This window comes from Rutilus rutilus, assembly GCF_951802725.1.
Source record: "Rutilus rutilus genome assembly, chromosome: 7".
Classification (NCBI taxonomy): domain Eukaryota; kingdom Metazoa; phylum Chordata; class Actinopteri; order Cypriniformes; family Leuciscidae; genus Rutilus; species Rutilus rutilus.
Window position 1 is genome coordinate 48,946,433 of NC_140221.1, and position 18,133 is coordinate 48,964,565.

Sequence of the window (18,133 nt, forward strand, 5' to 3'; positions counted from 1 at the left end):
TAACAGTCACACAAGTTCAAGTTCAGGCGTTAATTCAAGTGCCAAAGTTCGTTCCTGCTTCTTTTTTTTTACTTTCTGAATGAATCACTTTTTTGCAATGAGAACTGGACAGTTTGACACCTGTATATAGATGGATGGATGGATGGATGGATGGATGGATAGATAGTGTGTGCATAATTATTAAGTTGATATTCTGATCTTTCCTTTCAAAGCACATTTTTCCAAACCACACAAATCCTAATAACTGCTAATAATTTTATATGTAACATTAATTATTTAGAAGTGATATAATTGTTAATGATTGCTGGAGGGGGAAAAGGCCTTATATTCAGGTGTGCATAATTCAGCTCGCACTGAAAATCATTATTAAATGCATTTGACCTGTAAAAGAAAACCTGCTTAATTATGCACTCCTGAGTATTATGCACACAATTATATATAACTTCTAAAAGATTATGATTAACACAATTAATGGTTATTAAAATTGATATGGTATGGAATTAGTAAAAATGGGCTTGAATTTTTTTAATCAGAATATCGATAATTATGCACACACTATACATACAAATATATATCCATACATATATCCAACATGTAGTATTATCAGTTCAACTCAAAATACAAAGCAATTACTGTACTTGTCTGCAATTATTACACTGTTGTCCACTTACCTTGTTGTTTCCTACAACCAGTACCAAACATAAGGTGAAGAGCAAACCTGTATAGTATGAAAGGTTGAATGTTCCTTGACTTCCCACAACTTGATGGAACTTTATATTTTCATTATTTTGAATAAATACTGACTTATATATATTGTTTCTTAATTTACAGATAGAATTTCCATCTGAAGGTTCCTTTGTCATCAGAGAATCAAAATGCAGCTGCAAAGCTGGCCAAGGTCAATGCAATCATCAAATTGGTCTACTGTATACCCTGGCACACAACATCAAATTGGAATATAAGTCCTGTTCCACCGGTCGTTAGTAAAACCTCCCTGCCACAGACATGGCATATTCCTTCACGTTCTATGGGTCTAGCCCCTAAACCTATTAACACAATTAAAATATCAAAATTGAAGCCACCAACAGCTAATCCACCTCAAACAATTTATCAAAGATCTAGTCATGCAGTCATACCTAACATGTATTGTCCCATTTCAACCCCTCTACCAAGTGATCAGTTTGCAAATGACCTTCATGAAAATCTTGCTAAAATTGGAAGCAAAAGCCAAATGTACAAACTGCTGCAGGCATCAGAGACATAGTGGACAAAGTTGCAACCGAATTCGGACATCTGCCTCATGGATCAGCATTGACATACCAAGTCATCGGGTTGCCCTCCACCTCCACTGATCCCTACCCACCTTTTCCTCTCCCACCACAACCATGCACTTTTTCAACTTCTCTCAGTGAAAAGGAGAGCATTTTTTATGATGGTATGACTGTCACACTCTCTGATTCCGAGGCATTAGAGAAAGAAACGACTGGGCAGAGCAACAATAAGATGTGGCACCGTGTTCGTTCCCAGCGCTTGACTTCATCCAATTTTAAGAGGATAGTCTCACGAGTTGCAGACTTTAACAGCCTTGCAACCAGTATGCAGAAACAGAAAAGGTCAGGTCAGACACAGGCAATGAAGAGAGGGCTGGAACTGTAGCCAGATGCAGCTGCACAATACGAGCAGGTAACCAGTAATCGCGTTTACCCTTGTGGCTTTGTCATAAATCCCCATGCCCCACATTTAGGCACATCTCCTGATCGGAAGGTGGTTGACAGCACTGGTGCTCTGGGGTTACTTGAAATCAAGTGCCCTGATGTAGACAGTGTACCACAGTGCAAGTACCTTACCGTAAGAGAAGATGGTATGCTTGCTCTCAAAACCAGCCATCAATATTATTATCAGATGATTGGACAAATGGGAATCACTGGGATGAGATGGTGTGACTTCTTTGTCAAATCCAGAAATGACTTCCACCTGGAGCGCATTCATTTTGATGATGAGAAATGGGAGTCAGTAAAAACTAAGTTGGACTTGTTCTTTTTTAACTACTGGCTGCCCAACTTGTGCTTATAAACCCAGGAATACCACACATCCTTAAGCCCAATTTATACTTCTGCGTCGACCTCCCACCGTAGCTAGGTTGTAGGCTGTGTGTGGAGCGCGTACCCTTCGGCGTACCCTGACGTGCACCTCTCCAAAAATGTTCTATGCGGACGCAAGCGTGTGATTGGTCTACTTGAACCCCTCCCTCAGGTTTCACATGCTCCCTCTGCATTTGTAATTGTGCGTCAACGAGGACAACGACAGAGAAGTATAAATGACGTTGACACACAATTACAAATGCAGAAGGAGCATGTGAAACCTGAGGGAGGGGTTCAAGTAGACCAATCACACACTTGCGTCTGCGTAGAATTGACGCATTTTTGAGAGGTGCACATCAGGGTACGCGGACGGGTACGCGCGCCACACACAGCCTACAGCCTAGCTACGGTGGCAGGTCAACGCAGAAGTATAAATTGGGCTTTACACATTAGATGAGTAAATATTTAAATATAAATAAGTAAATATATGTAGTTTTAGAAAAAATTATTTCTACATTAAATAAAACTGAATTACACTGATTGTACAAAAATATAATTTTATTTATAAATGAATTTCACTGTTTATAGTCTAAAGTATGAAATAAATATTTTTGATTGTATAAATTTGTTCCAGTGTATATTTTCCATCTACTGTACAAATCATAACAATAAATCAAAGTAACATTTAAATGACTATTCTCGTTTATGTACATTTTTGTCTGTAAATGTAAAATGTCATTTCACTGAGGGTTAGTACATTTTCAGTAAGTTTGTATTATTGGGTGAAACCTTCCTTTAAAATAGAGGTCCTTGAAAATGAGTCAGTAGAGCACAAACAGTCCACATCTGGTTGACTGAACCACAGAGTGAAAGGGGTAGGACCCTATCAAAAATGTGATATTCTTTGATGCGTCTGATAGCTCTCTCTATGTGTATCCTCAAGCGGGCAGTCTCTTGGGTGTGTGCAATTTCATCTTTACTGAATTGTCCACTTGGGCCTGTGAATGTCGGGGTTACAAGACTGACATTGATGTCAGCAAGAAGATCTCTGATAAGAAAGCCCTTATCAGCCATTACTTCGTCTTCTGGCTGGAGGAGTTTTAGATTGCCTGACTCTTTGGTGATTTCCTTGTCAGAGATGGAGCCTGTGTATAGGTTGCTTACAAAGCTAACTGACCCAAAGGGGGTAATGCCAATCAGGGATTTCAAAGTTGTGGTGCCTTTGTTATGAGAGTATGTCATCGTGTTTAGAACTTTTGAGCTTGCTGTTTGAATATGGATCTCAGTACAATCTAGCACAACGCGTGTTTTGGGAAAGGTCAGCTTGAAGCAAGGTGGCATTAGCTCGTCTATAGCCTCTCTACTTGGCCATACTGGTAGTGTGCCAAGCATGAAATACAGTAGTTAGCCCAAGTTATACATATCCGGCTGACTGTGGCCTTTGACAGATTAAACCTTACAGCTAAATCTGCAGAAAGAAGCCCTGCCTCATACAGCAGAGAAACAAGAAAAACTGGTCTAAGAGACAAATGTCGTGAGCATGAAAGCCAGCGGTTACAGTCTGTTCTGTTTTATTATGTCTTTGCATTTGACTCCATCTCACCAGAGACTGTGCTGTAGGTTGAAGAGGCAGGTAGAGTGCTTTGAGGGTCTCATATTCTTTAAATCCGGTGTAAAACATAATCATCTTGGGCTCACATTGGAATCGCTGTAAACAAAACGTCTCGGGTTACGTATGTAACCCTCGTTCCCTGAGTAGGGAACGAGACGCTGCATCGATACTCGATACTTTGGGGAATGCCTTCGGCATGAAGCGTCTGAAGTCAACTATGGAACTATTCCAATCTTGATTGGTGCAACGTCACCCGTGACGTCGCATGTGACGGTGATCCGGAAGCTACAAAAGGGTCACAGGAACCAGGAAATGTTAGCTTCTAATTGGTCAAAGCAAGTCGTTCTCAGGGGCGCGAAAAGTGTGGCCGAGGGATGCAGCGTCTCGTTCCCTACTCAGGGAACGAGGGTTACATACGTAACCCGAGACGTTCCCTTTCGTAAAGGGAACTCCCGCTGCATCGATACTCGATACTTTGGGGAACGAATACCCACGCCGCCACACTGAGAGAAAACGCCCTGGTGTAAAGCATCTGGCACACTCACGGACGATAGAATGAGTAGAGGGCAGATCCAAACTAGCTTGTCATAAGATTTGGTGCAAGAAGGGGAGGTCTGGAGCCGGAGGCTCGACTGACCTCATGGATGGGAGCCCCAGACCGTAGAAAATATTAGATGAGAGGTGAAGGCAAAAGCGCACCTTGTACTTCAAATATAAGTGGTTTTAGATAACCAACTGTACTCTTAATAAAGGGAATAGCTCCTAACCCTTGATGCATAACTAGATGGACTGACTCCTCTCAGCCTAAGGCCTAATGTAGGAACCTCAAAGGCTACGACCTTGACCATCCGACACATGCGATGGAGGATGGAATACCCGAAGAATCTTAACATTGCCTACAGGTACCTCAGTACCGGGCAAAAATAACGTTGAGTGGCTCCCACGCTAGCAAGTAAGAGGGGGCAGCACCACCACTCTTCCAGGGAGTAAGACGAGCAGGAAGCAGACTCAATAGATTCTCCTATATATACTTATATATCTCAAATATATATTCGTATACCTCACCCACAGGACATGATGGGTGCCAGGGATAACCCATCAGCCTGATGCCAATAGGCTGGATGAAAAGGATTCATCCTCCAATCTACAGGAACATGGAGTTTCAGTGGGAACGTCCTTTCGAGAACACCCTTAGAGGCTTGCGGAGGGCACTGAGGCCGCCACAGAGGCCCTAAGCATGAACAGGAGATCCCGTTAGAGAGCGGGATGGAACACCAGTACTGAAGCCAGTGGGCAGTAATAAACTGGGTTCAATGCCCTCCCTAACTTAATTGTTTAGTTCCTAGTAGAGTGGGGTTCTAGTATGGATGTCCTGACCACCTCGGTGGAAAGGGCAACCTAATTATGGGTGGGACCCCCTCAGGGGCCAGACCCATAGTCTCCATTACTCTGGTCGGGGATGAAATAATGTACCATCAGCCTGAGACAGAAGATCTCTCCTAATAGGAATTTTCCATGGAGAACTCTCCAAGAGACTAATAAGGTCCGAAAACCAAATTCGGGCCTGCCAGTACGGAGCTACAAGGAGTAGTCTCACTCCGTACCTCCTGACCCTTTCTAGAACCCCAGGGAGCAGAGCGATCGGGGGAAAAGTGTACAGATGTGACCTCGGCCACATCTGTACCATGGCATCCAAGCCCAAAGGAGCTGGATGTGAGAGAGAGTACCAGAGCGGGCAATGAGAGTTCTCATGATAAGCGAAACAGGTCAACCTCCGCCCGGCCAAACTCTCTCCATATAAGCTCAACCACTTCAGGGTGGAGCCGCCATTCCCCGGGCCTCAGCCCCTGCCTCGACAGGATGTCTGCTCCCATATTATCAACCCCAGGAATATAAATAGATCTGATGGAGAGAAATTTGTCCTGGGACCAAAGGAGAATTTGATGCGCCAGTCTACAAAGAGGGCGAGATCTCAATCCTCCCTTGGCAGTTGATATAAGAGACCACCGACATATTGTCTGTCCTAACAAGAACATGATGGCCTCTGAGGTCTACAAGGAAGTGCCTCAGGGCAAAAATACGGCCAACATCTCCAAGCGATTAATATGCAATGTGAGATGATGGTCTTTCCAAGTACTTCGGGTGTAACGGCCCTCCATAACCGTACCCCAGCCCGTTAGGGACGCATCCGTGGTCAGAGTTTTTCTCTCACATGGTGCTCCCAAAACCGGGCCCTGAGACAGGAACCATGGTTTCTTCCATACGACAAGAGAACGAAGGCATCTGCGCGTAACTCTGATCGTATGAAAAGGGTTTCCCAGAGGACAAAAACCCTTGTTCCTGAGCCACCACTGCAAGGCCCTCATATGGAGCAGACCAAAGGGTACTACCGTGGAAGCTGCAGCCATAAGACCCAAAACTCCTTGAAAGTGTTTGACAGTGATAGCCTGGCCTAACCTAATACTCTTCAATGTGTTTAAGATAGTATTTATACGAGCAGGAGACAATTGTGCCCGCATCGTGACTAAGTCCCACTCTACTCCCAGGGACGTAGTCCTCTGAAGAGGAGTTAAGGAACTTTCCTTCACATTGAGTCTCAACCCCACACACCTCAGATGACGCAAAACAACATCTCGATGTTGAATTGCTAGTTCTTTTCGACTGAGCCAAAATGAGCCAGTCATCTATAAGATACGGACCCCCTGAAGTCTCAATGGAGCAAGGGCCGTGTCCATACATTTAGTGAAGGTGCGAGGGGATAAGGCTAGGCCGACTGGAAGAGTCCAGAACTGATGCGCTTTTCCCCCCAAAAGCGGATCTCGGAAACTTCCTGTGATAGGGTTAGAAGGGAAAGAGGAGTTAAGGAGCTTGTGGATCTATCAAGACAGACCAGTCCTCAGAGCTGGTCTGACTGACAGTCGGTAACTTGAATCTGAACCCCCTCGGAGGTTGATCCAGTACCATGAGATCCAAAATAAGGCCTAACTCCCCCCCTCATAGGAACTATGAAGTGCCAGCTGTAGAACCCAGGCTCCCGTAACCAAGGAAGAGCCCACTTTGAGGTTTCCTGTGTTAAGAGGGACTAGACTTCCTGTTCCAAGAACCGAGCCTGCTCGGGGCTGGCCCCCTTAGTAGATAATATTTGTATATTAGCTCCACTGTAAGCAGGACCCCCTAGGATATATTTTGAAGACCCCTCGGGGTGTCTAAATATGCCATTATGGGGACCAGTCCCTCGAGACTGGCCTCGGCTATAAATTTCCAAATGGCTTCGGTGACCTGAAGCAGCTAACTGGCAGGAACTAACCGAAATATGCTCTCTACAGACCTCCTGAGAGGCGGCGAACTCGACAGGGCCGCAACGTCATCGGGCAGATACTGCGATTTGTGTTCGCTGGAAGCCGATGTGTCCCGAAGCGCCATCGGCGGCGGGAAGCAAACATTGATTTCCTAAGGGCTGCATAAGGGGGCGAGACTCCTGTACTCGCTCTCCTGGGGGAATGCCCATAAGGGTCTGCGTGTTACGACAAGACCTCTTAGTTGAAGCCATCTTAGCCCGAGAGACAGTCCTCAGACCTGTCTTCGGTATGGAGTGCTTCGTGCGAGAATGTTTCTTCTGGCCCCAAGCCTTATACGGGGGGGCACGAGAGGAAACCTTCTCAAAATATGAGGAGCTGGCGGCTGTCCCATGAGGCTGCCCCCTGGCAGCAACCCCATGAGACCTGGACTGACAACTGGGGATAGCTGATTGTCGCTCTGCCTCCTGAAGCCTCTCGACAACGGATCTTGCCGCATCGCCAAAGAGGCCGGAAGGTGAAAGGGGAGCATCGAGAAGGAAAGCCCTGTCTTTCTCCCCGATCCACAAGCGATTAAGCCATAAATGTCTCTCTGAGACGACTAGTGCTGCCATAGAACGGCCAATAGCACGGACCGTCTCTTTAATAATACGGAGAGATAAGTCAGCTACTCTATGAAATTCAGTAATACCATTGAGTGAGACCTCCCAGTTATCATCCACCTGCTTGAGGAGGTCAGCCAGATATGCCTGTAATAACCCCATTGTGTGTGGGCATGCACCGGCTCGACCCACCGCCATATATGCTTCCCCTAACAAATTCGATGTACGAGATTTGGAGGGAAGTGTCTGAGCTATCAGGGGTGACGCAATGTCGGGGAGAAAATATTTCGCAAAATATTCCTCAACCCGAGCCATCACCTCATAACCATTTTCATTAGATTCCCTAATGGATGAGTAAATATATACATGGGGGGGAAATAATTGAGATGAAAATGGATTTTTCCACGATCTCGATACCTCAGTATGGAGATCAGTGAAAAAAGGGAAGGCTCTGACACGAAGATTGTGACTGGGTCTGCAGGAAGCGCTCATTCATTTTATTTTTCTTAGTCGCTTCCTGCTTATTATATGGCCATTTAACATTTAATTTAACCACTGCCCAGATTACAACCTCCAGCAACTCCTCACTAACGGGAATATGGGGTGGCGAATCCCCATATCCACGTGATTCAGTGTTGATAAATAATATCTAACTCCTCGGAGCCAGATAAATCAAACGCTGTGTCTTTAACACGGTCGGAAGAAGCCGCAGCGCGGGCTTCCGAACCGTGCGCGAGACCAGTGGAGCTGGTTAATAAACACTGAGAAAGGGTCGCAACCGTCTCAGTATTATATGCCAGCCCCACGTGCGAATCCCATGCATACAAGTAGCGCGCTGCCTCAACAGACGCGGGACCTGATGCACTGGAAACGCGAGCCTGATCTATTTGATCGAATCAAACGCTCTGTCTTTAACACGGTCGGAAGAAGCCGCAGCGCGGGCTTCCGAACCGTGCGCGAGACCAGTGGAGCTGGTTAATAAACACTGAGAAAGGGTCGCAACCGTCTCAGTATCATATGCCAGCCCCACGTGCGAATCCTATGCATACAAGCGGCGCGCTGCCTCAACAGACGCGGGACCTGATGCACTGGAAACGCGAGCCTGATCTAATTGATCGAACAAGCTCAAACGGGAGCGGAGCTTTTTCATTGAAAACAGTTTGCACAGACAGCGCCCTCGAGCACCGCCCGTGCATTCTCCACTCCCAGACAAACTACACAAAGCGAGTGTGTGTCACCCTCGCTTAAATAACGTGGGCAAGGGGACGCACACTGCCTGAATAGCTTCTCTTTTATTCACCATAAATAATACTCTTTTCACGGGACAGACAACACCAAATAGAACAGACAAGATGACATAGAGCGCTTGCTGAAGACCAGAAGCTAACATTTCCTGGTTCCTGTGACCCTTTTGTAGCTTCCGGATCACCGTCACATGCGACGTCACGGGTGACGTTGCACCAATCAAGATTGGAATAGTTCCATAGTTGACTTCAGACGCTTCATGCCGAAGGCATTCCCCAAAGTATCGAGTATCGATGCAGCGGGAGTTCCCTTTACGAAAGGGAACTGCTGACTTCTTAAATTTTCATTTTCTTCTGTCAGATGAGCAATCTCCTTCTGTGCTGCATTCAGCTGCTCTTCCATGGTAGGTGACGTTTCCAGGTAATCATGGTCTTGTAGTGCCCCAAAACCATTGTTAGATCTGTGTATTAAGAAAAAAAAAGGAGAATTACATGAACAACAAAAATAAGTATCAAGGAGGTCATTAGATATGTTTACATGCTCTAATTTTCATCAATGAATGCAATCTGATTTCAAGTTTGAAAAGTTCAGTTTATATGATTTTTTTTTTCTTATGGATCTGATTTTTTTTTTTTATGCCTACAGCACCCCTTTCAATCCAATCAAGATTTAATTCAGCTCAAGCTTAATCAGTTCGATTGAGAAGTTGAAGGCTTTTCAGTTGGATTGAACCATTGACAGACATTGGCTGACCATCGGCTTGGTGTGTCCCTGCCCTTAGGTCTGAGATAGATGACTCACTCTTCTCTTGTGTTCTGATCAGGAAACGAATGTTCCCCCTCTTTTTCCTCAAGAGTTCCTCAATATCACAGACACTGGAAATGAAAATAATCATGATTTCAGTCTTGGCAGTTCATATAGGCTAGTACTGTTATGTACAGTCGTCACATTATAGACATTACATAAACTGAACCTGAAACAACCTGTAATATCTATCAAATATATATAGTAGCCAATAAGATAAATACATTGAAAATTATACGAAAATATACGATCAACTGTAAGAAATGACAGCAATCAGCGCATATATATATATATATATATATATGGTTTAACATTTTAAAAAAATCAGTTTGGTTAAGTACTTGTTTTATGATAAAACATTACAGTAGCCTACAATCACATTCAGATAGGTTTAAATGACTCAATGAAAAGACAATAGTATATATTTTGGTTATTAAAACAAATGTTCTCAAGGCAACCACTAATGCTACTGGAACAGTGTCAGATCTTGCTCCGGGGCAGAGCGGAGTGGATGACATGAGGCTGCTGGAGCAGAAGGCTCAGCAACTGGCTGTAGAGGCCGAACAGGACAAACCCAAACCTAAAGACAAGTTTAGTCCAGTTGGAGCAGAAGTCTGTCCCTACTACTGTCTTCGGAGGACTAAAGGAGGACTAATTTTGTTGCAGTTCAGTAATAGGGTGGTCCTTATTTTTAAAGTCTCCAATTGTCATGCTCTTAACCCTTCAAATAGTTCCTTTATATAAGAAAATACAGCATGCCAATTTGTATGGCAGTAACATAATAATTACTGGTAGCTCAATAGCTTTAAACTTTCTGAGATTTTGATGATTTTCGTAAAAAACAATCATTTGAATTGGTATTGTACCTGGCTAGTAAAATTCCCAAAAAATCTCCACATATTCCATATGCTCCATATATTCCTAAATATGTATTTTAGAAGCATATCTCAGTTTACTTATTGTAGAAACTAAATCCAAATTAATCCATCCATGACCTGGTTTAGCAGATTTACCTTTCCTGGTGGAATCAATACATATTTCTATTGATGATCACCTTGGTTATTGTTTGGGTTTAGAGCACATTTTTTGGTTAAAAAAATTACATTACGTTCCTTGAAATTGACCCGGAACTTTGGCCTAATCAAGCAGATTATCAGGAGGCACAGGCAATTATACATGCAATGAAAGTAGTCAATGATCACGCAGAGAGAGGAGTGGCTCTGATTCAAGAATACAATGAAGAACAATTGCAGTTTCTCCTTCATGTGGTGGAAGATCAACGACGGATCTATCCAGACTGCAAAAAGTCAACACTGGCTTCAGAAATGAGGGATTGTTGAAAACTTTGTGCTTTTTTTTTCATTGTTGTCATTGTTGTCATGTCAGGTTTGCTCTGATTTCAATAAAATGTAGTTCATTTGCAGCAACTTTTAATATTACTTGCATATCACAATAACGCTGCACAGCTTAACATAGGCAATCTTCCACATGATTGAACTACCTCTAAATATCATTTTTTTGTCAACATTTTTGCATATTTCCAATTTTGAAGTTAAAAGGAACAGTTTAAGAGGTTAAGACACTAACATTTTGCACAAAAAAAAATTTGGACTTGATAAGGACCACCCTATTCAGTAACCAAGAAACAGTGAAAATTATTAGCAACATGAATTATGTAAATGGTTTGCAAACACTTTAGCAATACCAATTCAGACCACATGGTGTCACTCTTTGCAGCATTTGTATGCTTTTTTTTTTTTTTTTTAAATGAAAGAACTGTCCCAGCGATGTTTGGTTTCTTCAAGACCAACGCGACAACCCACAAGGGTTTTATGAGAGTTTATATTGATAAATCCATAGGTTATTGTTCGTCAAGGGGAAGGATGTGCATGTGGGACTGAAGCCTATGGAGAAGTGTGTGGGGGACAGGCTGCAGACAACCTTCCTACCAGACCAGTAGGACGGCTGTTCAGTGGATGCTGCGCGGATGGTAGGCTCCTAGCCGTAGTAGTTCAGCTCGCCATCATTCATCTCCAGACAGAGAGAGAGAACCTGGCCAGTTCCTCTATGTAAACATAACCTGATGGCGGCGACGGATTCCCTGCAGCCAGTAAGTTGTTCTGTCCACAGCTGTCGATCGGCTTCTTCACACCTCTGAATGAGGAAGACGCCGCAGTCCGGTTAAACACTCGTGCTTAAATGCGCGATTAGCTAAGCACAGTCACGTGACGTCGCAGGGCACGTACTCCACACAGGCAAATTAAAGGAATGGGGACGGCAGAACCAATAAACAAACATTTAATATATATTGACAGATTTTAACCTGGGTGACACCCTCCCCCCTTAAACCCATGCACGTCCCGTTGCATGTTAAACTATGTGAATAACTGAACTGGTGGTAGACACAGGATTTAAAGCATCTGATATACTGTGTAAAAGAGTTTGAACCACAGATATCAAGGGATTACCAAGCGAACTGTACTGCAACCTTTTAGGCGGTAATCGTTGACGCACAGAACGTCTTGGACCGGGTTCTGGTTCTACAGAATCAAGGGTTAAATCAAAGTTTAAGGGCTCAAAGACACTAGAGACTGACGTCTCAGGATCGACAGACTCTTCAGCGTCTTCAGTGAGTGGAATTTCAACAAATTCGGGACTGGCACGATAAGGCGAGTAATAAGATAAGTTTCTTTCCACAGGTAGCTCAACAGACTCTTCTTCCTCGGATTCAGACTCAAGTAGATGTTCAGGTGAGTCAGTTTCAACAGGTACTACAGATTCTTCAGCTTCAGGTAGGTAGTCAGGGGTCACAGGTAACGTCTCTTCTTCAGGTAAGTGCTCACTCTCTGACCCTTCATCAACAACGGCTGGTTCTCTCACAGATGTCATTGATGGAGGAAGATAGTCATTAGCAACACTTGGGGATGAAGCTTTTTTTGGGGGGGGGGGGGCGGCAGTGGCTCAGTGGTTCATGTAGGTTGTCTACAAACCGAAAGGTTGGTGGTTCAATCCCCGGTTCCACCTGACCAAGTGTCGAGGTGTCCATGAGCAAGACACCTAACCCCAGCTGCTCCCGACGAGCTGGATGGCGCCTTGCATGGCTGACACCACCGTCGGTGTGTGAGTGAGTGAATGGGTGAATGTGAGGCTATGTAAAGCGCTTTGGTGGCCATAGGTCTGTGAAAGCGCTATATAAATGCAGTCCATTTACCATTTACTTTTTTGTAAAACTTCTCCACAGTGAACTTCATTGGATTTGGGTCCAGACCGAGAGCTGTTGGTTCAGGTGAAGAGTCTTCCTCTCCAGAGACCTCAGAATCAGGAGGAGTCTCACGCTGCTGCCGCATTATTGGCCTTGAGACTGAACTGGCCTCAATGGACGGCTCTTCAACAGCAGGGAGAAAACCACACGGTAAAAAACTCTCTGTGAAGAGTACGTTTAGGACCATCACGACGCTCTGGCTTCACTGTATAGACTGGTAGGTCTCCAGCTTGATCCACTACAATGTAGATGTCCTGCTCCCACTTATCACTGAGCTTGTGTTTACCTCTCAATCGAACACTACGCACAAGCACTCGGTCTCCAGGCTCCAACTTTGAAGGGATGACTCTTTGATCAAAGCGGACCTTGTTCTTTTCAGATGCTTTGGCGGTGTTCTTCGAGGCAATATCGTAGCTTTCTTTCAACCGGGACTTCAGATTTTGGACATACTGTGAATGAGGTTGGTGTTTTTTCCCACTCAGCGGTAAACCAAAAGCCAAGTCGACCGGAAGACGAGGAGAACGTCCAAACATCAGTTCGTATGGTGTATATCCTGTGGTCTCATTCCTTGTACAATTGTAAGCGTGTACCAAGGGTTTGACGAAGTCTTTCCATTTCGTTTTCTGTTTTGCTTCCAGAGTGCCCAACATGTTGAGCAGAGTGCGGTTGAATCTTTCTACCGGATTTCCTCGTGGATGGTATGGTGTAGTCCGACACTTCTTGATTCCAGCCACTTCACATAATTCCTTGATCAGTTTGGAATCAAAGTCTCGCCCTTGGTCTGTATGTAGTCGTTCTGGTGTCCCATAATAGACTATAAAGTTGTCCCACAGACATTTGGCCACTGTCCTAGCCTTCTGATTAGGGGTTGGAAAGGCTAAGGCAAATTTGGTGAAGTGGTCTGTTAACACAAGGATGTCTTTGTGGATGTGTTGCTGGTGTCTGGCTCATGGCTGAGAAAATCCATGCAGATGAGTTCAAGTGGTCTGGAAGTTTGAATACTGATGAGAGGAGCGGCTCTCTCAGGAAGAGCTTTGCGACGAACGCACAAGTCTTTATCTTGTGCTCTACGTCAGCAGACATCTTGGACCAATAAAAGCGGGTGCGAGCGAGGTCTAACGTGCGCTCTATCCCCATGTGACCCATATCATCATGGAGACTCTGCAAAACAGTGGAACGAAGTTCTTCCGGCAAGACGAGTTGATATGAAGTCTGTTCATTGTCCTGTCGTTTTCTGTAGAGAATGCCTTCAACCAGTTTGAGCTTGTTGAGCTCCCTCAGCAGAAAGGAGATCTCAGGCAGCCCCTCCCTGGCAGTAGGAGGAACTTTCTCACCTGTCTTCATCTGGTGTATGACTTCCCGGAGATTTGGGTCAGCCCTCTGTTTGTCCCGGAGCTCAAGATGGGACAGAGTCGGAACCACAGGCAGCCCAGGATCTTCTGTATAGCGCTCAGGAAGAACATCTGCCATGATGGACAGGGACTCGATCAAAGTGCTTGCTGCTTCCGCTCGGATGAGGCAACTCTGGCAAATGGCATTGACAACCTCAGATGGAATTTAGGGGTCGCCGGGATCGGAAAGATGTTGTCTGGTGAACTGATTGAGGAGTTCTTGATCGCATTCGCCGCAGGGCGAGTCTTCCTGTGGTCGGTGGGAAAGGGCATCCGCATCCAGATTCTGTCGTCCAGCTCTATATTGCAACTTGAAGGAAAACGTGGAGAGCGCAGCCAACCACCGATGACTCGTTGCATCCAGCTTGGCTGATGTCAGGATGTAGGTAAGAGGGTTACTGTCGGTAACCACAGTAAAATTGGCACCGTACAGATAGTCCTGAAATTTTTCTGTCACACTCCACTTTAATGCTAAAAACTCAAGTTTATGAGCTGGATAACGACTTTCGCTTAATGAGAGTCCTCGGCTTGCGAAAGCAATAGCCCGAAGATTGGAGTCATGCTCTTGATAGAGCGCTGCACCCAGCCCAATGGTGCTCGCATCCGTATGCAGGATGTAAGAGCGTTTTGGATCAGCGAACCCCAGGTCTGGTGCACTGATAAGTTTCTCAATCAAGGTAGTAAAAGCAAGTTGACAGTGAGGACTCCACCGAGAACCAAAGGGTTGCTTTGGATCGAACTGGTGGACCTTTAAGTCAAGGGGTTTTAAGTTATTTCTTGTGGAAGAATATCCGCGGGTCAGGTCGTTGAGAGGCTTTGCAATGGCTGAATACCCCTTAATGAAACGGCAATAATAGCCTGCGAATCCCAGGAAGGATCTTAAGGTCTTGAGATTAGTGGGAACTGGCCAGGATTTTAGTGCAGATACCTTCTCTGGGTCGGTCTCAACACCATTTTCAGAAACAATGTGTCCTAGATATTGACTGGTGTCTGAAAGAATTTACACTTTTCAGGCGATAGTTTCAATCCGTACTCTCGTAGACGGCTCAGCACTCTAAGCAGACGGCTCTCGTGCTCCTCAAGCGTGTTGGAAAAAATTATCAAATCATCCAAAAACACAAGGACCTCTTCCAAATGGAGATCACCCATACACTTTTCCATTAACCTTTGGAAGGTTGAAGGTGCATTGGTTACTCCCTGAGGCATTCTGTTGAATTCCCAGAATCCGAGAGGCGTGACAAAGGCTGTTTTTGGTTTATCTGCTTCATTCATTTCAATTTGGCTTTCCATTGATTTTCCTCACTTAATCCTCACTTTAAACACTCAGGTACCACAGCGAAAACTACTAGCCTAACTAATAAAGTTCTAACATCATTAAAGGCAAGTGACCAGTCAGTAAAAAATAAGAACAAATACACAAATTACAAGCATTAATAAATACAAAGTTCCAAATAAGATTCATTTCAGGTGCTTAAATGTAATAATTAAATGTAAAATAACACTGTTCACTGTATAAATTTAATAAAGATTAATCTTTGTTAAAGCTGGGTTTTTGTAGTTTGATTAACATTAATGACACCAGCAGGTATATAAAGGCTGCTGTCACTTTAAGAACAAATGCACGGATCAAATATCGATATACATCCTTTTCTTCTTTCCTTTCTCTTGAGACAAAGCGGACTATGTTTACGAGAATACTCTCCGAGACTGGTATCCAATCCAAACAGTCCAAATGCAAGGAGATGCGAAAGAGGAATCAATTCAGAGTTCTCGCGCTTCTCTCTGTCAAGTCACCTTTATTTATATAGCGCTTTTTACAATACTGAATTCAGTTCTGTTGTAAAGATTAAATTAGTTAATTTCATCTATAAAGCAGTTCTGGAGGAAACAGTGATGTCATCATCAGTTCAGTTCTCGCACAGCAGCGTCAGTGCAGTCAGATCAATAATACTGTTGAATATTAAATGTCCACAATTAATGAAGCCAGAGGCGACAGCCGTGCGAACACAGACATCAGTGACAGAATAGAGGAAAACCCTTGTGAGAAACCAGACTCAGTCGCTCAGTTCTCCTCTGGACTGAAGAACCAACAGTGTATGATTCTGATTCAGGCAGCATTAAAGGTCAAAGTTCAGATCAGGATCAGTATTAGAAATAAAGCTGATTTGCCTTCAATTATGTTAAAAGCTGCTGACTGATTCAGTGGAATGAGCATGTATGATTATGATGTATAGTAATAACTTTAACTTTCTCTCTGTCAGGAAAGAGGATCTGATCCGTGCTGTGGAGGATAATATAGTCCAGGAGAAACAGGCGGCCCAAGACATCGTCAAGAAAATGAGTGCTGAGAAACAGGCCAAGTACACTGAGATGAAGGCCAGCAATGAAGAGCTACTGCAGGTCAGGCTTACTCCACCACAGAACACCACCATACCAGTCAGTGTAATGACTTCATCAGCAGATCACAGTAACAAGCCTGATCTATCATGTAGAGTATACAGAGGACAGCAGAGTGGCGCTACAGGGCTCTTCACTGCGACCCAAAATAACACTGGTGCGAGTGACCCGATCGGTTCTCATGAATGTATGAGGGCTGGTTCACACAGAATGCGTTCCTGCTGTTAGAAACCCAAGACGCTGGGCAGTGGAACAGAAAAAAGCGTACGGTCTAGAGATGCGATTTTTTTTCTTTTAACTTGAGTGCTGTGTTTTTATAACGCTGTGTCATGCGTGAGGCGCTGCAGAACACGCGAGCGCAACGGTCATGCACGTCCGTCTAGAGTGTACATAGAGGCAAAAATAATGGAAAAGTAGCGCAGTGGAATGGAAAAATGCGTTCTGTGTGAACTGGCCCGTAATACATTCGGAATAAAAAGTACAACTCCCAAAAAGCAGCAGTTGCGTTTCGTACTGCGATCGGCTGCTTTCATGCCTTCAGTCTAACACTGCTTCAGTCAAACACTGCTTCAGTCTAACACTGCTTCAGTCAAACACTGCTTCAGCCTAACACTGCTTCAGTCAAACACTGCTTCAGTCTAACACTGCTTCAGTCAAACACTGCTTCAGTCTAACACTGCTTCAGTCAAACACTGCTTCAGTCAAACACTGCTTCAGTCAAACACTGCTTCAGCCTAACACTGCTTCAGTCAAACACTGCTTCAGTCTAACACTGCTTCAGTCAAACACTGCTTCAGTCAAACACTGCTTCAGTCTAACACTGCTTCAGCCTAACACTGCTTCAGTCAAACACTGCTTCAGTCAAACACTGCTTCAGTCTAACACTGCTTCAGCCTAACACTGCTTCAGTCTAACACTGCTTCAGTCAAACACTGCTTCAGTCAAACACTGCTTCAGTCTAACACTGCTTCAGTCAAACACTGCTTCAGTCAAACACTGCTTCAGTCTAACACTGCTTCAGTCAAACACTGCTTCAGTCAAACACTGCTTCAGTCAAACACTGCTTCAGTCTAACACTGCTTCAGCCTAACACTGCTTCAGTCAAACACTGCTTCAGCCTAACACTGCTTCAGTCTAACACTGCTTCAGTCTAACACTGCTTCAGCCTAACACTGCTTCAGTCAAACACTGCTTCAGTCTAACACTGCTTCAGTCAAACACTGCTTCAGTCTAACACTGCTTCAGCCTAACACTGCTTCAGTCAAACACTGCTTCAGTCTAACACTGCTTCAGTCTAACACTGCTTCAGTCAAACACTGCTTCAGTCAAACACTGCTTCAGCCTAACACTGCTTCAGTCTAACACTGCTTCAGTCTAACACTGCTTCAGCCTAACACTGCTTCAGCCTAACACTGCTTCAGCCTAACACTGCTTCAGTCTAAC

At 44.4% G+C, this 18,133-nt stretch overlaps 1 protein-coding gene across 3 annotated transcripts in view; it reads left to right on the plus strand.

The window, feature by feature from the left end:
* ift74 (intraflagellar transport 74) overlaps positions 1–18,133 on the plus strand; it is a 71,271-nt gene that overhangs the window by 19,010 nt on the left and 34,128 nt on the right. For all 3 annotated transcript variants that reach the window (XR_014627878.1, XM_084413066.1, XM_084413067.1), the window contains one exon: positions 16,555–16,693. Coding sequence is in view for 2 of the 3 variants with exons in the window: in XM_084413066.1 (XP_084269192.1) it covers positions 16,555–16,693 (139 nt within the window). In the remaining variant the exon portion in view is untranslated. The remainder of the gene's footprint in view (positions 1–16,554; positions 16,694–18,133) is intronic.